Genomic DNA, 23810 nt, shown 5'->3' with positions numbered 1-23810 from the left:
GAGACAAAGAAAAACACACACAAAGGCTTCAGTTAGAAACTTTATTTAATACAAATATGACCACAAGCCACACTTTGTTAGCTTCATTAGGCCTATATTTTCTTCATCTTACAATGTATTTTTGTTCTTTAAACATACTTTAAACCACATTTCTATACAAATCAAACACAGCATACACTTAAGGTATTTCTGTTGGTCAGACACAATCGAATAGCAAGCATTACCTCCGAACAGAAGTTCCACAAAAGATCATTCACTTTATGAGAAATAATAAAAACAAAAAAAAAGGCATCAAAGACAGAAGAACGTGACGATCAGCGTTTACACTGGATCATTTTTCCACAGCAGTCGAGTGAGAACAAACAATATTATATACCACGTATCCCGGGATCATAGAGGATGAAGTGTGATTCTTCCACACAAGATGCTTTTACTTTCATAGAAAGAATGGAATTCCTTTTGTTAAATCATAAGATATATCTATTTGACTTCACCAAACGTCGTAGAGAACAAGCAAAACCAATCACAGCAGAACACACAACTTAATCGTTACGGAAACGTCTGAGCTACAGGGTGAAGAGTGCGGACACACTTCTGCAAAAACAATGACGACTAATGGAGACAAATCTGGATGTAGCTGTTGTTGTACATTGTGCTTTTTTTGTATCCTTAAATGATTTTCTTTCCTGCCTCGTCTCGCTCCAACTCTTTTTTAATCCTCAATAGCACATATTAGCGGTTCTTGTTACACTTGTGCAGGTTTTCTGCCCACAAGTCTCCTTCCTAGAACATGCACGCATAATGCCACTGAAGCGCTTCAATAACCTTCCTGTATACAGTCAAGTATTTCCTGTTTATCCCCAAACAAAACCCATTTGGCTCTTCCTCTGCTCACCAGAGGCACGGGATCAGTCTTTAGTCTAACTCACACACATTCGCACACACACATACACACACAGAGGCTAAAGGGTTAGCTCTGTTCAGCACCCAAAATAAACATTATTTTGTATTTAAACCTCACATTTTGCCTCGCAACCTACAAACACGAATCCCCTCCTGTAATAATTACTTTTATTGACACGTTTCAGAACAGCTCTTTCTGTCTGTGGAGTCAGACGGTCACTCGCACAACAACAAAGAGGTAAAACTACAACTCTCCAGCCTGCTTTAATTGCATACTCCGGTCTATAATCTATAAAGACCGGTGGGTGAAGTGCATGTGGGTGAGAGGTGCTCTGAGCTGTGTCTCTGGGTGCAGCTTAGACAAAAGTGCGTTGGATAAGTCTCGGTAAAGCCACTGAGGGAACATAAGCAAAGGGTGAGTGATTCTGTCACCCCGACAGCAGCAGCAGCACTCAGTGATTAGATATGCACGCACACACACACACACACACACACACACACACACACACGCACGCACACATTTACATCAGCCAACAGTCATCTTACAGAAGTCCTCGCAAGCCGGAATCCTTCATTTTAAGCTCTATGCACATCTGCTTGTGTCCAATATTTTAACTCAAGCATCATAATGAACATTTACACATAATTTAATACTAAAGCTGTGGATTCTGAGGTTTCCTAAGGAATGTGAATGTACCCTACATGTTGAAAGCTTCACTGCAAAACAAATTAATACGGATCGTTCTGGAAATGGGATACAAGCTTTAAAAAAACAAAAAGCTCATACAAGGCCTATGAGTTACTGTTAAGTGCATGGTAACCTGTGACCAGTCACACAAAATACCAATTTGAAGTACTTCAACATTGCATTGGTGATAAATTAGTTTTTTCAGACAAGCAAAGGCATCACGATAGAAATCAATAACTTAAACATATCAATTATCATAAATAATGACTGCATTGTTAACAAAACACACTTGATTCGCCAGAGCTTGTAGAACAGAACAAACATATTAAAATAACAGCGAGACAATATACCATGAAGCTGCTTCGTTTTGTTTTTAAGTCACATCTAAGCGTGGATCTTCACATACTCGTTGGTGAAAGCACATCCCTGGTGTGACCTTGAATATTAACAATACGGAACATGACTCATTCGGTACGAGCGTCGAAAGCTCTCTGAGGGGAAAAGTGATGATCTGAAATCTGTTCCTTTAACGGCGAGCTAACGACTGCAGTCAGTCAGGCGACAGAGTCAGGAACAAAAGTGAACACCTGCAGTAGCTGCAGGTTTCTGCATATAACTACTGCGTGTGGATCGTAGGTCGTGATGTCGATTTTTTCAGCCAAAATCACCATTTTATTCCATGAGAACAAAACCAAGGCTGGATACCTGCATCCAGCCACAGCTAAATATACCAGAGCATAACTAGCTGTCAGTGTTCATTCCCTGTCCTGTCTTAATTATGGTTTTTACTTTGATCTTTTTTATTTTGCTTCCTCGGGGCGTTCAGAAAAACACGATTCAAGAGAACAATGTCTTTTCCTTCTGCACAGCTCAGTCTCCAGTGCTCGGGGCTAATACCTCATGTGGGGCTTCAGTCGCTTCCCTGATGGCAAATACAGACTGTCCTGTTTGCTGAAAGGTACAGAGAGAGACACACGAGTCTCAGATCTTAATCCAGTTTCTCTGAAGGGGACTAAAGAGTGCTCACTGGGTTAGGATGCCTTCACAGGCATGACGAAATGTGATTATTTGTTGATTCGGTCTTCCAGGGATGAGACATTTCAGGGGTTATTCACCAGAGAGAACTACCACTCATCTTTAATGAGTTATTACAGTTTAGAGGCTGTTTTGTGTTTGTGGTCATAACCCTGTTATTGTAGACTTTAGTGAATGTGCGTGTCTGAGAACTATATAGGAAAATCCACATGTTTCCTGGAGATGCATTCAAGTGCACAGTCCATTTGCAGCGATATGAATACCTGAGTATCCGTATGCACTGGATCAGAGCAGTTCATCGGGGCTGATGACTGGTATGGGCTGCCTCCAGTAACAGAATGAGCTGTACTCCGGCATGAGGAAGGCCTCGTTCTGCTCTTTACTCAACAGAGGGAACACGTGCTCCACCAGCTCGCTCAGCCGGCCATAACTGTGGAGGAAAAAGTGATGTCAGAGAGACAGAGAGGTGGTGACAGGCAGAGAACATATAAATAGCAATAATGGCAAGTTTTCAAGCAAGAAAACCAACTAAAATAGTATTGACAATACAAAGGAAATGGCAAAACAAGCTGTTCACATTACTTACATATATCACTATACACTCACCGGCCACTTCATTAGGTACACCTGTATAATCTAATGCAGTTCAATACAACAGCCCTGCCATGGATTCCGCTTTTATGAAGTTTAGTTTTTGTTGACTTTTGTTTTGTGGAGAGTCTGAAGTGTGTAAATTCAATGTTTAATACTGAGGCTGTAGTTAAAGGTGGTGTTGTACTGAACTACATTATATTGAGATGTGTCTCTAATCATTTGTCCTCCCTATTTACATACATGAGGGGGCCAGAGTGTTAGAAACACCTCTGGATATAATGCAGCTCAGTACAGCCCCACCACCAATTATGACCTTGACGCTGAAGTGTCATTGAATTAACACCTCTATGACAACCTGTACATTACAGGCAACATAAAAGCAAACCTTATGGCTGAGCTGGTGTATTAGATAAGCTTTTTCAGGTGTACCTAATGAAGTGGCCGGTGAGCGTATATATCCAATAATCACTCTCCTAATAACTCTGGTTTGCTCTCCACCAGATCCTGAGAAAAACATGCTGTTTTTAAGCTGCTACAACATCTGCTTTTTAATTCTGTTTTAAAGCCTGTTTGCTTCCTTTGACTGTGTTTTGTTTGGGGCTGGGCAGGCAGTGTATAGTCAGTGAATTGAAGCTTTCGGCTGAAAACAGCTGCATTCTACAGCAGGTTGATGAAAGCGTTGAGAAAGAACCAAAACAAAGGTTTGGGACTGTGAAACCAAAACAATAAAGACGCTAAAAGATCCAAAAAGCTGTGTGGACCTGCAGAGTCGCATAATAAATCTCAGTGGGTTCCAAACTGCAAATGACCACTTTTACATAAATTAAAACAATTTGGCAGATTGATAGCACATTGGTAACATTGGTGGGGTAGACTGTAGCTCAGTCTGCAGGGACTTGGCTTGGGAACCGGAGGGTGGCCGGCTCAAGTTCCGGTACGGACCAAGCTTGGAAATTGGGGCTGGTAGCTAGAGAGGTGCTGTGTCATTTCCTGGGCACTGTCGAGGTGCAGCCCCCTCACTCTGACGTCTCTCAATTAATGCATGTCCATAGAGCCCCTGTGCATGTGTGTATTTCGGGCCTATGTGTGTGTAGGGATAGGGAAAACAATGAATTCCCTCTGGGATTAATAAACTATGTTTTCTTCTTCAGACAATATTGATTTGTGTAGCTTTAAGCTAAAATTCTTATTTTAGCTGGAAATCTTGCCAGCTAAGGTACTTACGAGGACTTGTTGCCCTTGGTCTGCTCCTGGATCAGCTCTCCTTTGGGGTTGACCGTGAAGATCCGACACACAGGAACTCCCACCTCCTTATAGGCAAACACATCCTGTGTAAAGACAGCATTATAGTCAATATGTGATCTAAAAAAACAGTAGAAATTGACATTGAAAATCTACAACTCATAACATCCTCAAAGTTTATGTTTTCCAGTATTAATGTTGACAAGCACAACAAGCTGGTGTTTTTGTTAGTGATGAGCTAAAAACCAGACAGAAGATCAAACTATGTGAGATAAACTAATTCATATAATGTAAAATGAGTGACTTGCCCTTTGAAAGCTATTTTCAGAAAGCATTACACACACTGATACAAACTGACACGAGCATGTTAGAAACATTAACCACAGATTTCCTGTTTGTGTTCCACCTCATGCCTGTAATGGCAACATTTCTACACTGAATGTTTTGGTGGGCAAGCTCGACACTGTGTGTGTTTGTGTGAGTTATTTCTGTGTTTTCTTTTCTTTGGCGAGCTTTCGAGACAGACTGAGGTTTGATGGCTGGCCCGGCGCTTCATCAGGGTGTTGGTGTTTACGCAGCTGAAGATGAGACGCTGTGCCCGGCTGGAGATCTCTTCCACAGACGGTGTCACATGGGAGCACGCACAGCCGCCGGTGACCTCAGCTCAGGTTCAGCCCAGTCCTGATTACACATGTTTGTGTCTGCTAATTAATAGCCAAACTGTCATGATGATCTAGCAATACATCATGACTCGGGGTCTTCTGGAAAACGCAGCTCACTGACATGTAACAGCGAGAGCTTTAATGTCCATGAGTCTGACATCCTTAAACATCCATTAACTCACATTAGTTCTATTCCCAAAGGCGGCGTAGAATGGCTGCTTGTTATGCTGGAACAGGTTCTTGATATCGGTAAGGCATTCAATCTTGAAGATCTCTGGTTTCTTCTCGATGACCTCCCTGAAGCAAACAGACAGTTTGATTAGTGCGACAAACATACATGTCCTTACACTGGGTCAGGTCTGATCAGAGTTAACTTTGCCAAATAAATGTGTACTTTCTCTCAAGCTTCCTTCTTCTCTCTTTTCTTGGCTTTTTTTTTTATAATACACATGACGCAACTTTATGGAGCCTCAAAAGTCCTGTAAGGCGATATCTTTTTCAACATGTGCGGCAAGTTCTTTGTTTTGTGAGAACCAGTTAATTCAGTCATAGTAAAGGCATGATAGGACTGTGCTTTATACAATATAGAGTATAGCTATTTTACATATTGTATTGTTTTAAGTATCCTGGGATGCCCATCAACAACAGACACAGGGACTGGAGATGAACATTTTCTTTCAGCTAACTTGGGTACATTTAAATCTGTTTAGTGAATTAGCCAGTATGTAAGTTCTTGGCATTATATGGTTTCACCTGATGCTGTTTGAGATGCATATGAATTTTTGTCACATTATATTGTGTTTACATGAAACTTCCCGCATGATGGGACTTTAGGGGATCCGTACAGATGAAATCAAGAGGATAGTTTTGTTTCTTAGTGCTGATCTTTTACAGAGCAAGCATACATAAACACAAGGTTTGGCCATTTTACATGCACAGAACTAATAATGGCTCATATGGCAGAAGAAAGCCTGTATCTCACTGTGTGCGTTGTGTGCCTACAGTATTTAAGCCAGAGGGTTGGTGATGGGCACTTGCTGCCAAGCCATTGACATGTTTGCCTTGCAAAGCAACTGTACATCCATCCGTTCATTATCTATTCCACTTATCCTGTTAAGGGTCACACGGCTGGAGCCTAACCCAGCTGTCATTGGGCGAGAGGCGGGGTACACCCTGGACTGATTACCGGTCAATCACAGGGCTGAAACATAGAGACAGGCAACCTTTCACGCTCACATTCAAGCCTACAGGCAGTTAAGAGTCACCAGTGAACCTAACGAGCATGTCTTTGGACTGTGGGAGGAAGCAGGAGTACTGGGGGAGAACATGCACACAGAAAGGCCCCCTTCGTCCGAACCGGGATTCGAACCAGGAACCTTCTGGATGGAACAGCGCTAACCACTGCACCACCATGCAGCCTCGCAAAGCTACATTTGTAGCAAATGGTGTAGTGCTATTGTTTTTTAAATTCACTTGACATGAACATGTGCTGATATTAATTATTAACAACATCATAAATGCAAACAATGGATCGGCCATATTCTGTTCTCCATCTCTCTAACAGAGAACAATGACTTTTTCCACAATTAAAAACTAAAATTAACAGAAAAAAAAGCGTTTCAGTGTCACTTGGAATAACTGGATTCTTAAAGATGAAAAACTTAGAGAAGTGCGGCACGGAAATTAATTTCTAAAGTCTGTCGATCTAATGAATAAACATGTCAATCCCACACCAAAGTTGATAGCTTGGAGGCTTTCTCTGTCTGTGAAGAAAGAGTTCAACCTTGTTCACAGACAGGGAAATAATAAAGCCATGAAGAGACAGCAAGAGAATGCTGAGTGTTTCTAGGAGCTGATGGCAAGGTTACAAATCAATAATTAGTCAGAAATAGTCAGAGTTTGAGTTTCCTGCAGTCTTAACCAAGCTCACCATATGAAAGGATAATTATAATCAGTGTGGATTTAGAGAGGATTGTGACTCAAGGAAATTTGTGGATGTTTAATGTGAAATTAAGTTTGCAGGCGGAAAGGATCATAGTTCAAAGGGCTGAAAGTTTGAATGCATGTGACTTTAAGAGAAGAAGTTTTCGGCTTTACAACACTGGAACTAGTTGCCAAATGTTGAATATTCTCGTACCTGTGGAAGGCGGAGAAGAGGCTGCTGGGAGACAGCATGAGAGGGCCCCGGGGCAGGATGGTGCCTCCATCATTGACCCACTGCAGGTAACCTCTTGTCATGTCCGCCATGCCAATAGCGCGTGCTGAGCAGTACAGGAACTTGTAGCCATTCCTGCAAAATCAGGAGAGTCGTGCTCATTAATACAGTTAATATCATGACCTTCATTAGCAGCTACCAAGAATAGCACTTTAATTAGAACAGCTATACTGGTCACTTTTATAATGTGCAGAAGTCATACGAATGTTAGAAACATTTGACTTTGGAAAGATTATATTTCATACTTATGGTCCTATTTCCTTCTGTGTGTATTAAGTTGTCTATTATATACACGACTTAAGCTGCAAAGACAGGTAAAGATTAACGTTTCAAACTCACAAAAGGAACTATATTAAGAGTGGCCGAACACTCACACAGTGTTTAATGGTGTTCTTACTTTCTACAATAATTCTGTCTCGATTAAACTTCCTGAGTCATCCACCTCAGAGCACCACCCCACGCAAACACCGGGAGGAAATATCAACTCCACGGGGAGACGATTGGGAATCAAACCAGACAGTCCTAACCACTGACCGACCATTCATCCTTCCTCTGTGATTAATCAGTGTTGTTGTGCACTTACTCAGCTACTGAGTGGTAGAGCTTGGCGATGCCCTGGTGGGTCCAGTCCTTCCCCAACTGTGGCAGGATTTGTCCAAACACATCTGACCTAAAACAACAACAACAAACGCGTGCAAACATTAGTGACATAAAGACAGAGACATCTGCCAGGGACATCACTGACAAACAAGCTTCACAGGTGGACCAGATGTAGAGTAAGAGAGTCTTAGAGAACATGCGCGTGTACGGAAATAAAGCAGATCGGTGGTGCAGGGCGCTCTGAGAAGATCACATAAAGCACCATAATTACTTTACCATTTCATCATAAAAAGACAACATTATGGACTGTTCTCCACTAATGAGGATCCCTGGCCCATAGGGGAGGAACTGTCTCAACCTCAGCCTATAGCTGCATGTACTTTCAGACAGAAATGTAAATGGGCTCATTATAGTCCCTGTGCTCTTTAGCCTATTACTCAAAGAAAGCCACAAGCCACAGGTTGGCCTTAAGGGTCACAGAGATAATAAGCTGCAGTCACTCTGGACCTGTTTGATGTTGGCCACCTATGAGTGGGCGTCAGGCGGGCAGCAAGACATCAGGTTTGCATCAGACACGATGGAGCTAGCTTTTAGCTAATTAAAAAGGATTATGGAATTAATATTTGGTATTTCAGAGGGACTTGAAATTGTCATTTGCTTGGATGCTGCTCAGAAAACTGCACAAGATGAGTTAGACAGGAAATGAAGCGATCTGTAAAAACTCATTCATCTGTCATTTGTTACACTGGTACTTTTGCATGATCTGACTAGTGATCTAAAATTAGATATAAATTAGTTTCTCATATGCTAGTGTTCCTGTTCAGTATTTATGAGTAAATGTATGAGCTGTGTAGTAACACAAAAGCTGAATCAAAGAGGTTCAGCGTCTTTCATCTGCGCAGAGCGATTATGAAACTGTTGTCATGAGTGACTTTGAGGCACCTACTTTGTGATGGTGCCGTCAATGTCAGAGATAATGACTTTGTCGTCCCAGTTCCACAGGTAGATGGTGCCCTCGCAGCGGCACGTTCCCTGGTATTGGGTGGTGATGCTGAACGTCACGTCATTGGGTCCCTCCTTCAGTTTCAGACTGGCCTGGTAACACAATGAAAACAGTGAAGGCACCTGGAGGCACAGGCTATTTCAATCACTACTTATTTGTTCCCACAGCATAGACATGACTCTCCAGTATGATTTGTTTGCCACAGTTTAATGAATATGTGTAGGTCTTTAGAGCCCCCTACAGACTGTAAGTGGAGCAAGCATGATGCAGTTCATAGATAGCCAGCAGAGGGAGCTCTACACTGCAAAATAAACACTTTGAAGTACTCAACTATCTGGTTTGTGACCTGATCAATCATATATTTGAAAATATAACTTTAAAATAAAAGTAAAGCTTAATAATACCAAAGTTATTGAGCAGTAGAATGATATTTTTAAGATTATTATTTTGGCGTTTGCATTTATTTGATAGGATAGCTGAAGAGAGACAGGAAACACTGGGGGAAGAGAGGGGGGGATGACATGCACCAAATGATCACAGACCGGGAGACGAGCCTGTGATCAGTGCCTCGAGGACTGTAGCCTCTGTACATGGGGCGCCTACTCTACCAACTGAGCTAAACCAGCGCCCCACATGATACACTTCTTCAGAAGTAGGCTAGATGATTTTGAGGAAGCAAAGCAGGTGTGTCAGAATGAACTTACTATCTGATCAGAGGAGAGGCGGAGTGACTTCCTGTAAGTGTGTGGGCTCGGGTGGTGCTGACCATCCACAGGCTGCAGTCTGTCCTGACAGGAGGCAGCGCTCACCTCCTTGCCCTCTTCATCACTGGATGAGTCTCCTGCTTTAGGCCTAAAGGGAAACAAAATGGTTGTTTGTTATCTTTCAACAGTATACAGATAGATTTTCTGAAATCAGCTATGAGTGCAATAACCAGTGATGAATACGGCAAACAAAACTTAACTACTTTTGTGCTCCTATTAATTTGCATGTGCATGACCTGAATCTGATTAAATACATTAAATTAAATCTCCCTGGACATGTTCAGCCCTTCATGATCTGCCTGTTAGCCCAGCCCAAACACCTTTGAAATGATTTCATTCTCCAAAAACAGAATGTGACTATTCCAAGTTGCTATAAAATAACAGATTTATGAAGCTTTTATGAGTTCAACATGTCACTGAACTGACTTGGCTTGAGTAATGAATAAACCCTTGGTATCACTTACGGCATGGGCAGTTTCTCCTGAGACATGGAGGGTCCTTCCTCCTCTAAATGAGACTCCTCCTTAGTTTCAAGCTTGGTCTCTGACTGGAAGAAGAAATGGAAAATATCCACAGATAAAGCAGATGAAAACATAACACTGTACATGTACATATAGGTAAGTCATACTAAAAAACAAATGAATAGCAGTGCATTTCATTTTTTAAAACTTAAAACATGTGCACACCTGCTTGATTGTACTATCCGCCCTTTTTCGCCAGAACCACCAGCGACCTGACTTCTTTGGCATTTTCTCCTTCACCCAGGCCTCCTCTGTAGCCTAGCATAAACAACAAGACAACAGGAGTTAACAATGAGCTGGCTGAAAATTCAGTAATGAACTGTAAGTACTGAAAATCAGTCAAATACCTTTGGTAAATTCTTCTGAAATGCTTGTAGACTAAGAATCAAGGGTGCAGCTAGAGTCCAATTATAATACCTGAGAACACAGACAATAGTTAAGGGAGAATTTTAACACACTTACTTATCTCTCTCGTAGATTTCACTTGTGATGTAAAAAATGCTTACTTACCTATTTCCTATCTTTACTACCAGGTTGGGGTTATCTATTATTGCTGGATTCTCAGCAAATTCTTGATAGGTGATGATATGCTCCATGAACCTTTCTGCAAACACAGAAGAGAGAGGAGCATTAATTAAAGACTGACGAAAAGGTGGTTCAGACACGAGCAATCTTGGATCCCATCGGCTATAGTCTGACGACGATATAGCCTCTGGGGACAACATGCCGGGCGTGTAGCCAGTGGTTAGCGATAAACGACTTCCAATTAAGACTTCCTTTTCTGCGTGCTACATTGTTTACAGAAAAAGAAACCGTTTTTCCTGTGTTTTACTTTAACTAACAGGTCTTACCTTTGCTGAAGTTTCAACATCATGATGCAGATTAGTAAAAAGTAAATATGAAGCTTTGTCAGGTCAAGAAAACTTTTAAAGTGCTCGTTTGCTGAACGGAGGTCGGATAGATCTGATGCATTCGAGGAAGTTGGGAAATCTGAACGCTGATCGGCTTTTATGACACAGAGACAAGGGGATTTATCTCAAGTTGAATTTTAGATCTAGAACAGATTGTGAGCTGAACTTGCTGCAGATGTCTGTTCATAGAGATAAATAAAGAAGCTAAATCATCCTCAGATCACGCTGATGGGAAACGGGATGTCATTACGGTGCATTACGTTCCACCTGCTTTTGCTCTCCTCATGGACTGTTTTACCTGCATACGCCGCAGCCTGCTGATACGTGATTGGTCAATATTACTCTGACTACAAGCGTAGTTCAAACAGAAACCAGAACCCTTGCCATCCCTAAAATCCACGTCCCTGCCTACAGATTCTACATTTCTATGTAGAATCTGTAAATAGAGATTAAGATACAAAAGACCCTTGTTAAACAGTCAAGTGTGCCTTCATGCCCGTAAAACAAACCAAGCAGATGATTCAAATAGAATAGAGCCTAAAACTGTTTAGTTGCCTTTTTATGTGTCTATCAGTAGGAAAACTGTTGCTTCGCACGTCTTAAATTCTGCATAAGGTACTAAGTGCACATTGCTCTACATTTTTTATGGGTGACATCTTGGTGTACCTTTGGATATTTCAGCATTTTCTGTGAGGCCTCCGCACAGAGAAAGAGTGACGTCAGGGAGATCACTCGCTGAATCAGAGAGACACTCTGTCCCGCTGTCAGCTGCTGCGCTGCCCACCGACTGTGGAGACTGTGAACCGGAGCCGATCTCTGAGTCCATCCAGTGCTTAGTGGCTGCCTCAGCCTCACTGCAGCGACAAAAGAGGAAAACATGATACTTGTCTTTAAGGCCTTAGGTGTTACTTCAGAGGAGGAATATTTTTCTACGTCTAGTCTGAAAATAGAGCAAACTTAGCCTTCCATTTTTAACTAAAACAGGTCAGGCAGCAACTTTAATTAGGTTCCTCTTTCATGATCTAACCTCTTGGGAAAATATCTTGCAGCAACATCAGGTTCAAGTACATTCAGGTCATCTAGGTAGATATCCTCAGGCCCCTGATGCTGGCTCCTCTTTGGGACACCTTCATTTAAAACAGAATTCTTAATTAGTCATCATACAATCATAATAAGAGGTAACCAAGTGTAGCTGAAAGTGAACGCACCTTTCTTCCTCGAGGGTGAATCGCTCTGCTGGCTGTTGGAAGGGGTGGAGGTTGCCACATTGGATGGAAGGACATCCAGGGGCTCTGTGGGGGTTATGGGACCCACAGAGCTTATGGTGCTGACAGGTGTGAGGAGACTATCAGGTGTTACAGTTGTGATAGGGGTGCGTGGCTCGGGCTTCACAATGGTACACACTGAGGAGGAGGCAGCATTGTCTTTTTCAGGCTCAGTCTCGTTCTCCATCGCCTCTGTGCTGAGGATGACTCGGAAGTGGGTGCTCTCTGACGGGGTGATGGTCACTGTTTTTATTAGTTCTGTTTTTTCTTTTTTAGGGACCTGGCAATTTCAAATCAGAGGGGAGAATGTTACAAGACTAAAGTATACTGAAATTATGCATTTCAGAGTGTAAGTAGAGAGAAGTGCTCACCCTGGCTGTTTCTGGAAGCTCTCCCCAGGTCCACTGCATGTGGGACTCAGCTCTGAGCATGCTCTCTGAAGGCCTGACCACCAGTTCAGAGTCACTCTTTGGGGAAAAGGCCTGAGACAAGCCATGACTAAAGGGATAGATAAATGTAAAGAGTAAGATAGAGTCTGTGTATGTGTCTCTGCTGCATCCTTGCTGATGTTGTCCTGTGTATTTCAATACATACCTGTCATCTGCAGGCCAGTCTCCATCAGACAGTGGATAACCATCAAGGTTGTGTCTGGCTGCGGGTAATTTGGGGTCAATGTCTCGCATAGTGGTCACAGAAGGAGACCTATATCCAGGGCAAAAAAAGATCAGGTAAATAAACCCATTTCTATTCAAACAGATCATTTTAAAGCAACAAGCCCCGACCTGAACTCACCTTGAGACACGGGCTGCAACTTCCTCATCCGAGCTCAAGTCCATCTCAAAGATCTCCTCATTTTGCCCAGCACTGGACATAGCAGCAGTCATAGCAGCAGGTATGTTAGCAGCATTCGCAGTAGTAGTGGTGACTAACATGGGCGGGGTCAGCTCTTCTCTCCGGGGATCGCCCTTGTGCTTCTTCCTCCGTCTCTTCTTCTTTTTCGTGGCCATGGTGCTCGGGGCAGGAGGCTCTGGCGGGTCTTCTTGGTCAGCGGTGTCATCCTCCAAAACTTTGTTCTCAACCTCAGAGATCCAGAACAGGTGACTCTCAGTAGGGATTGGTGAGGTGGCCAAGTGGGCAGGGACAATCTGCTGAATCAAGAGAGAATGCAGGACCTTTAGGCTAAAGATATGTTCAAGTGAGAGCAGCATAATGACGCCTAAGACTCAAGTCCAGTTGAAAAGAGTTTTTGTCACTGCTGAGCTTTATGAGTGTGACATACTCTTCAAATTCATTTTCAGCCTTGAAACTTTATTGCATAAAAAAATCTATCAAAGGAAGTGATTGTTTGGATGTCTGCTTGGCTGACACAGAAAACAAACTCATTTTTTTAGTACATATTTCATGCAACACTTGAACCTGGAAAAGATCCAATTGTTGATTTGATAGAAACATAATTTGCCATCTGTTAAAGGGAAAAGCCACTGTCAGTCAAAGCTGGTGTTCTCCGTAATCGATAGAAGCAATAATATTGGAAATTGCCACCATAGCTGTGGAGAAAGTTGTACAAACAGCTCATGGTTTCACCCATTCCACATTCCTACAACACCAAGCATGCATTGCGCCCCTCCCTCTGAAAGTAACGGCCCAGCGAGAGATGCTGGAGTGAAATAGTACCGTTTTCCAGTCAAGGACATTGATCGCTGCAGGCAATGGCTCAGAGCGGTACAGAATCTGAAATACGAAGAGAATATACCGGTGGAAAAAGTCTTCAGGCCTGCAGTCTACATTTCAAACCTGACGATTTTGAACGAGACATGGCATCGGAGGCGGGCGTGAGGAAGTGTAGTTTAGCAAGCTCCCTGGACTCCGCCAGATGACACGGTTTACGTAGCCTGGCGGAGGTTTTCCAGGGCCCCAAAATGCACAGAGCGAAACTGCATTTTTTTCCTACCATAATGTCATTAGCTCCCCATAACAGCATGATAGGACTGAGGTTGAAAATCGGCAAACTGGCCCTTTAAATACTTGCTTGACTTCAGCTGCTTTGGTTCACAAAATAAACAAAATATTGTGCTTTCAAACTATAACAGTGTGTTTGTTGTTGTGTGTTATTTTTCCAAATTGTGTGTAGTGAAACGGTTGCTTACGTTCAGCTGTTCGGATTCCTGGACAAAAAAGGCCTCTCCATTGTCACCAAGCTTCATGTGCAGCTCCACTGGCTCTCCATTCACTTCAATGTCAATCTGTAAGAATTTTGGCAGAACATACAAGAAATATTATGGTACAGTTATTGTGAAGAACTGGAAATTACATTTAAACAGCATGCATATCTATCTTCTGTATTTTGCCTTTTATATAGATTTAAAATAATGCTTTTATCATATATCCAACATTTTGTACAGTAGGAAGCCTGTAGCTTCTTACACCCCCATCTTTCCCCTGAGGCTTTTCAAAATCTAATAAGAGTATTAGTCCTCTGAGCTTGCATTCTGTGGAGCCTGCCAATAGAAAAGGGCCATTCATGTTTGCCAGGAAAACCCCCAGTGGACCTGCGGCCATTCAGGAACTTGACACCACAAAAGCAGAAACCAGGTCACGTCTGGCAGACGCTACAGAGAAGGAACAATTTGACTCGCAAGTGCCCCGGCCAGTCTGACAATCTTAAACCAATTCATCAGAATTGGCTCTCAACTCACAGCCTCCAAAATCATCTGTTTTATTTCTGTATTCTCTTTTGATCTGTCATGTTGCATCTTTCATTCTGCGTGTTTTCCCAGCAGCCTCAAGATTTCATTTCATCCCCTCAGGGTTGCTGAGGGGAGTTTATGTGTGGTGAGTGATGGCTGGGAATTTCAATGCCCAATTAATAATGAGGCAGAATAAATGAGGGCCCTCTTCAACCTTTCACAGTCAGTGGCAGGTTATGTTCACTTGAGTGGCTGAGTTGTGGATTTGCCAACACCATGCTGGATTACTGGAAGAACTGGAAGCATGGCTGCCTGCAGATGCTCAGAGAAAGGCTCAGCGTTGGTTTGTTTATGTCTGACAGCAGCAGACAATGTCACATTTTTGAAGCTCAAACAGGACTTTAAAAACATGTTCAGCTGCCAAACAATACTGCCAGTTAGTGAAGACAGACATGTTATACAAAGCCAAAATGTAATTAGTATTTGGCTGGCAACGACAGTTTCAATCCTAAACTGATTTTTTAAAAGTATCAGCATGACAGCAACAAATATCTCATCTTTTTTTTGGTCCAGAAACTTCTAAAAAAAGCGATATATTTAGCAGCAGCCCTGGAGGGTCTGATAAGTAACTCATGGACACATCATGCATAACTGTTACACAACAGCCCTTGTTGTTGAGGCCTTCTTCTTCACGTTTCCTCTCCCTCCCACACATTCAAGTTGTAGAGCTGTTGCCATAGGAACCACTCATTCAGTATTCCCACCGAGCCCCATCAGCATTCTGGGTAGGTGTAGAGACAGTGTCAATCCCCCGCAAATCATCACCCACTCAGGTCCAAAAGCGAGAAAATCAGCTGTCTTCAAGTCAGAGCAGAGCGTTACTGTTCTAAATATAGAAGCCCTGGACATGTGCCGTTAACATGATGTGCTGGAAAAACACATTCAATTATAATCGCTGTCTAATATTAGCCATTACTAATTGCTAACAGGACCAAGCAAGGAATATTCTGAATTTGTATGCAAGCTAGAAAACTCAAGTTAGCTCTATTTCACACACAAGAAATGCGGTGGTCCCGGATTCTAAAGCAGCTCTTATCCTTCAAATAGATCTGCTGTTTTTGAAACCCATTATATTTGGCTCTAAATTAACTCCCTACTTTCCTACTGTAATCTACACCATACTATTATGAACTTTTATCTATGCTACTGCAGAAACAGGCTTACTTGCCCTCCCTATCCATCGATTAGGCCAACGCAAAGGTGCTTCAAAAAGTGAGCGCTAATTAAATACAGCAGCATTGTTCCTGAACCAAGATAACCACAGAATGTCCAGACACAACTTCTATGAATGAACATCCAATCAATGCAAACAGGAACCAAATATTTCTCTACCCCTAGACATCAGAAGAGGTCAGCTAACAGCTAAATGAGGCCACCTATATTCACCGAGGCACACAGATGAATGAAGCCATGGATCTTTGACTGGTAAACATTTCTACTAATCTGAATGGAATTATACGCGACATTAGCCCCTGCTTTTTCAAGGTGAAACCCTGTAAGTATAATTAAATGCTAATTTACACAGAAACAAATCTACTAAAAGTGAACTCCACATGTAACTGCTAAGTTCTCTCTGGGCTAGGCTATATCTTTAAAACATAATAGGCTTGCCACAGTTTATACATGTGATCACCATGTTCAATATTGATCTATTATACACATCCCAATTTCTTAGAAGGGAAGGCCAATGTGACTGTACTTCAGGGTAATGTCAATAAAGCTCATTTCGTACACACACACACTGTCCTGACCTGTTTGAAGGGCGGTAATGTAATCTAACTTAGTTTGGAAACAAGGTCATGCAGCGTTAGCCTCAATAACTGCACGTTTTAATGTTTAAGTTGTATTAAAGACTGATTGAACTGTAAAAAACTTCTGATAAAATACACTTTGTATTTGTAAAAAAAACAAAAACAATGATAATAGAAAAAAGTTACTTACCACTTTCTCTTTGGAGCGCAGTACGCCCAGCTTGCCGAAGCGCACGTGGAATGGTGAGCACTGGTAGGTGCCATCTCTCTGGCGGACAACCACAACATCGATGCAGCCCGACAGCGTGGCCTGATTGATGCCCTTATAGAGCTCCTTGACGGTAACCAGCACCTGACCTGCCAGCTGGCCCACGTAGTTCATGGTGTCCGCCTGGAGGGGGGAAACAACTAAATATTAGCTGAGTCAAGAGAGAGACAGGATGAAGGCGTCCTGTTTAGAGTCCAGGAGACTGTTTTGGCCTTTGGTAGAATCTTATTTCTTTCCACTTGATTTCCCTCGCACTCCCTCAGTCTATCCACTGTTGTCTCCCCTTTTTAAGTATCTTCTTCCGCACCGTCACGCTGTCTCATCTGTGTTTTGTTTTCATCTCTGAGCTCTCTCTCAGCCTGCCTGCCCTGTGGTTTCTGTTTATCTCCTGACCCGCACACTGACTGCCAGAGTACCACTGTTGCCCCGTCACTGGCCGCTGTCCCACATGAGCAACATCAGAGAGGGGGGGCTGACGGCTGGGCTCAAACAATGAGAAGAGACAACCTCACACAGAGTTCCCACTGCACTGCTGCCATGAAAGCAGCTGACTTCCTGTTTACATTCATAACTCTCTGCTAAGTAGATCAAATAAAGCACTGAAAGCCAGAGTGCTGTGCCTATAATTGTTCAGGCATGGATTAACTATGTGCACATTTTGTCAAAACATTTCTTTGTTACTTTGGAGAAGCTGTTTGTAAAGCTGTAAATTATTTTATAAGCAATAAAAGGAAGTCAATCAGAGAGAAAAGTCGACGCAGACCCAGGCTAATCAAATATAATCACACTAACTTTCCAGACTTCCTCTTGCTTCTTCGCTCAATTCACTGAACTGTATTTTTTCCAGTCATTTGCACACCGTGATACGGCGCGCATACAACTTAGCAAACATCATTTTGGTTTGCTCAGGTCAGGGTCTCGTTAAGTGGGGCTTGTAAACACATTCCCCTGCTGACTTCTTTGCGTTTATGTAACCTGAAATGCTCCTATCTCACACTGACCTTTTGTTCGGATGCTAGCCATGAGAGCAGCGGGGGGTGGGGTATGGTAGGGTAGAGAATAGGGGCATTTGTGCAAGGCTGGCATCATGCAATATGAGAAACTGGCATGATATGTTTTACCAGAGAGCAAGCTAAATATTAATATATGCAGGCTCCTCAGACAAACTCTCACATTTCTAACCACACACAGACAGGCAAACATCTTGAAGTACAGCAGCCATCAATTAAAATGATTGATGTGAGGCCTTCTGTCAACAACAGGAAACTCTTTCTAGGAAATTCACCCACATTTCTAAACAAGCAGGATGGGGAAAAAACCTGTTTGCCTGAGTCAGGGCCGTTTGTTGACATTCCTTTAAGCTCTTCTGGTAGATAACAAAGCTACAATCTGAAAGAAATTAGCTCCAAGAGAAAAAAATTTAAGTTGCTTAAAACATCTATTGAGTCTATTTGACTAGGCATGGCACAAGTAACTTCTAAACTTACAGGAATATAACTGGACTGTTTAATGTAACTTATGAATTTGTTACTTTAAATGCCAAGAAGATTTATTTCAATGAAACTCAAAACAGCAGTCAGTGGATTTCAAACATCTTGAAAATGTTTAGTGCTGGTGCACACCAGAGGTTAGCGGATTAATCGAGCGATAAAGATTAATCAACCACTAAATTGACAGTGTTTGAAATGGAAACTATCATTTAAATGTACAACTCAAGTGGCATCAACAAAGCTACCATAATAATTGTATTCAATATGTGAATTACCCCTTCATTAACTGTCAGAGTTTGTATTGTCATCCATAATGTGTTTCGCTTCTGCAGTAGTCCGCTAATTATGCATATGCTGTCCTCACTTAATCAGCTCTTGTCACTCTAATTTTCATCATTAATAAGAAATTATCCTTAAGTGTTATTTGGTGGATCACATCCTTGGAATATGTTCAATTTAAAATGGCCGATGCACTATTCAGTGGCTCATTTCTGGCCAGTGGCCAGGATCAAAATTGCTCTGCAAAATAATTCACTGCAGGGAAAAAATTTCCTTATAGAATACTGTTTTTTAATTCTATGTTTGTATCTTTATCTAGACTTTCTGTTTATCTGGAAACTGAATGGTTGTAAAAAACGTTCACTTTTCTTTTGACAGCTCACAGACACACGTCACATTGCAGCTGAACTGCTAAGAAGCTCCTGTCCCCTGACTGACTGAGTGTAGAAGAAGTCTGTCATTAATACGAGGCTACAAACGTCTATAAAAGTCATTATGTAATATGGCATGTCCTGCAATAAAAACAGAACGTATCCTTTTACAGGAGCTGTCTGGAAAGGTGCCAGTATCAATCATGTGTGACAAACATGCTTTACCGGCTGCTACCCATCAGCTTTATTCATTCAGTTTCAACTCGGAAGTAGAACAACACACAATGACTAGCTACATGGCAAGATCCCAAACTACAAGTAAACATTACATGCTTAGTCCTTTGGATACATGTGTAGCAGATTAGATTCGGGACTAAGGCTCTGTGTACGTGCCTGAATACTTTTGACCATAAATGCAAACACTATTTCTGTGTGCCGTCCTCTCTCTACACAGTCTAACTCATGCCGGAAAAAAACAGTCTAGAATTCAACCATAAGACTCACATCCTCCTTATGATTCACTGATGTCAGGTACCAAACAGCTGGGCTTGGCTACAAAAATAAACAAAGGCAAGCCACCTGCCAAACCAAACAATGCAGATTCATGACTAACAGTGTAGTAAGGCCTTCCAGCATCATTCTCAAGCTGCGACCGACAGAGACAGAGACCTGTCAGCTCTGACTCACCAGGGACCAAGACGACTTTAGAGAGGAGAACTCATCGCTGTTGTCTGTGGTGTCCTCTGTAGTGCTTCCCAGGAGATCCTTGTCCCCCCACGATCTCTGTCTCTTCATCTCGTTTAAGGAGCACCAGCTCTTACTTTCCCCACCTCAGGGTACTCCACTGGGACCAAGTTTTCCTTCCCTCATGTTATGATGATAAAACCTCCCTGCCATCTTGAATCCAATCTCAATTATGGCCCACCTTATCATGTGGAAAAACCCTTACAGGGTAAATACCAGTACTCTGCTATCAGATACCAGTGGCAATTGTGCAATGCTATCATAAACCTTGTCTTCCTTCTTCTGGGGCTATTCTTTGCAGGATGTGCTCATCCAGTCAGCTGACAGGACACCACAGGTTTACCCAATGGGATGACCTCTTTACGGTGGCGGTGTGTGGCTGATAAGTGACAGCTAATTTCTGCGAGCTGCTTTGCAATGTTTTTTCCCTGATAAGAGCACAAGCTCAGGAAAAAAACAAGCAGTACACTGCAGCGTGACGTTCTTGCAAAGTCAGTCACATGTACTGTACAATCGTTGCTTGCTGCATGTGCATGTTATTGTGCATGACTAATGAAAACGGGGGGGGGGAAGTGGGGATTGATTACATTGATTGGCTACAGTCAACCAATGGAATATTCACTACTACTACTCAAGGTCTTGAACATGTTAATCTCTTGTAGTTTATTAAACTTAACACGTGGTAGCTCAAGTAAACTGGTGTAAATTCTTTAAATACCTCAGTATATCTCTGCTGAGATTAAATATTAGCTCAAACGCTGCAGCTAATACTGTCCACATAAAAGACAGATGGAGTGAAGATGAGCTCTGATGTGTTTTTGTCATCAGGGGGTTCTCCAAAGTCGGCCTTCCAGCATTTTCCTGACTGGTTTAGCTTCTCAGTGAATGCATAAGATAAATATAATACATGAGGCTCTTCCAAAAAGGCCCCGTCCCTACTGTCCCATCTGCTAAGCCTTTTGTAAACACTATCAAACAAAACAGAGAGGCCAACTGAGTGCACTGCTGTTGGTTCACCCTCCCCCTCTGCTGGGATCTGTTCTGTGTTTGAATATTTGAAAAGTGTCATGCATAAATTGATTAAAACTTTCCGTTAGCAAAAAATCACTTGTGCTGTGTACTGAGTCACAAATAGCCCAGCAGTAACTGATACACTAGATCATTGAAGAAAGCCCTTACTTTTATAATAAGATCTGTACTAGCTCCGTTGGGAATAAGGCTTATTATTATGTCCTTGTCACCCTTAGGACATAATTATGGTCTTCGTCTGTAATGATCCAGTGCACATTTGTTTTGACGAGAGTGACAAAAGAATCAGTCGTGTGACTGAGCTGGCCAACCAGACCACACAAGCTTCATGTTACACTCATGCAGGTATTACGTTACCAAACTGCACCAAAATGAACCTACTTGTTATTCCTGTAACATAAACCATGACGGCAACCCCAAACAGACAGGGCTGGCTTTCCTTTTTTAACATATTGTGCTTTTTCATTTAGATGTTGAATCAAAATCAACAATTCAAATCCATCTGACTGTTGTTAATTTGGTGCAACATTCATGTGACCATGTCCGATTGAGAGAATACACTCTATTAGAAAGATTCACACAAGTCAAAGGCAAGACCAAGACATTACTGTGTTTATAATATTGAGTCTGCATGACACAATGCAAAGTAACACAGCATCACCAATAACTGCACAGTAATAAATATAGGATTGAAGTTTTTTTGAATTGGACTACATTAGTTTTAGCTAAAAAAGGCAGCTGAGTGCAAATGAGTTTTAGCACACTGCATAGCTTGGTGTCATAACACAGCTAATTCCATGTATTATGGTTATATAAGGTAACGTGAAACAGTAGCGTAGTGATAGACTGACTTCATTGACAATGATTAAGTTAAAGTATCAGAATGGGTCAATTTCACATTTACATTAAATACCTGAAAACAAGTTTTTATCGTATCCTTCTTGAGGTTCAAGTTACTAGTGTATTCAAACAGCACCCACAGGCAGTTGGTTTTGTTTGGTGAGCTGGCAGCACTGCTAACCAGTTATTATAGTTTTGAAACTTTCATTAGTTTATGTTTGTATTTGGTCTTTTATTTTGGTTTTTGAATTCAGTTTAGTTTTTGTTAGTTTTATGAGTTCATAAGTAGTTTTAGTTTAGTTTTTTTTTTTTGAGGAATTGACTAGTTTTTATTTAGTTTTCGTGTTAGTTTTGCAGGTATTAAGAGGAAAGACTTGATTTAAAGAAGCTGAAAAGGGTAGGATGAAAGAATGCATGACATCAAATATGATTTTCATTAGGCCTTTTTAATTAGGCCAGTGTCTCTCAAGAAGTCAGATAGAGCAGGACAAAGTGGTAGCCTATAGCAACCACAGTGTAAATCGGGGGAGAAAACTGAGCTGATTTTACCTGAAATTCTATTTAGTTTTAGTTCGTGTTGCAATGTTCATTCCAGTTTTTAGGAAAATTGTAGTGTTTATTTTTTTTATTTCAGTTTACGAAATTATTTTTCACTGCTAGTTTTAGTTTTCGTCAACTAGCCTATAATAACCCTGCTGCTCACAACCTACAGACTGTTGTTACGGTAACATTTACAACAGTTTAATGTGAATGAACGCAAGAAACAAGCGAACTCATGTCGCACTGTTTAATGAGGCTAAAAATGCTCATTTTAGTTATTAAAGCTGACACGTCGCTTGAATGATATGCCACCACAACAGAACCCGACTAGAGCGAAACTTGCGGAAATAAACGAACAGAAACTAAAGACAAAATGTCTAATGTGTACTGTGTTCTTTAATGCTTGCCATTTGATCATATTCAAGACATAAACTGCAAAGCAGGAATATGAGAGACGGAAATAAATGAATGGAGCCGGGGCTCAGCTAGCCGTTAGCTAGCTTCAGTGTTGTCGTTCGATGACCGTTAGCTAACAGCAAACGGTCAAACGGTTACAGGCAGGACTCACGCGAGGTCGCCGGTTTCTGTGAAAAGCGGAAACCTTAATTATAACGTGATGAATTATTTTTTCTTATCTTGTAGGTAAAAATATGGGGGAAATGTATCCCTCGTATCAAAATGTGTTAGCCTGCTTACAAGCTAGCTAACATAAGCTGACGGTTGAATCATGAATATGGCTCATCACATACAGCGGTTGAAGTCATCCTATCGCTAACTGTTTATTTACCTTTGCTTCAGCGGGATACTGCCGATGAAGGACGTTATGCTGTCTTCAGTGAGTCCCCATATCTTTGCCCGATAAACTCCTCTGTAGCCACCTGACGTGTCCGTGTCTGGACCACCGTGGCTGGCTGCTGAGGCTGGAAACAGGCAGCTGAAGTTGCTGGGACAGGGAGCCGCACAGTGGTGGTTCACTCACACAGCCAGTGTGACAGTTCTGTACAGGGTTAATATTACACCATAAAGTGGAACAGCCTTATTATATTTAGCAAGACTTTGACCTGAGCAGCTCATCTTCGAGGATGTTTAGTGGCTGTACTGTTTCACAGTGGATTACATTATGTGGGCGAGAAGCAAGATGACTTAAATAGGTTAACAGTCATTCTGATGTTTGGGACTCTTGGCTTTCCTTTATCAGCTCTTGTTGGCCCAGGACCCTTACTTTGGGAACTTGTAATAAATTGCACTAGCAATAAAAGCAGGCAGAAATCAAATGCTATCATTAGAGCAGCTTTTTCTGTCAATGGATACATGTTTAATAGAGATTTTGTAAAGACAAAGGGAAACC

General features: G+C 41.9%; 1 protein-coding gene across 2 annotated transcripts; it reads right to left on the bottom strand.

Moving 5' to 3' along the window:
• Window positions 1-27: 27 nt before the first annotated feature.
• Window positions 28-23345, bottom strand: lpin2 (lipin 2). 2 transcript variants are annotated; one of them, XM_069684461.1, is made up of 20 exons: window positions 23250-23345; window positions 17092-17292; window positions 14551-14646; window positions 13196-13551; window positions 12998-13105; window positions 12775-12901; window positions 12347-12683; window positions 12166-12265; window positions 11805-11992; window positions 10738-10831; window positions 10575-10644; window positions 10393-10485; window positions 10171-10253; window positions 9647-9794; window positions 8886-9034; window positions 7923-8009; window positions 7262-7414; window positions 5307-5421; window positions 4445-4548; window positions 28-3056 (listed from the first exon to the last, which is right to left on the bottom strand). In XM_069684461.1, exons 2-20 carry the CDS (start codon window positions 17281-17283, stop codon window positions 2912-2914), a joined length of 2745 nt encoding a protein of 914 aa, XP_069540562.1. In that variant the 5' UTR covers window positions 17284-17292; window positions 23250-23345; the 3' UTR covers window positions 28-2911. The 2 variants fall into 2 exon arrangements, with proteins under 2 accessions (XP_069540562.1, XP_069540564.1); XM_069684463.1 differs by having other exon boundaries at window positions 13196-13548.
• Window positions 23346-23810: the final 465 nt, after the last annotated feature.

Source organism: Semicossyphus pulcher, unplaced genomic scaffold (assembly GCF_022749685.1).
Source record: "Semicossyphus pulcher isolate SPU_LCO1_2020_fin unplaced genomic scaffold, fSemPul1.0.p SCAF_7, whole genome shotgun sequence".
NCBI lineage: Eukaryota > Metazoa > Chordata > Actinopteri > Labriformes > Labridae > Semicossyphus > Semicossyphus pulcher.
The sequence above is the reverse complement of the archived record's forward strand: the minus strand, read 5'-3'. Positions and strand labels throughout refer to the sequence as shown.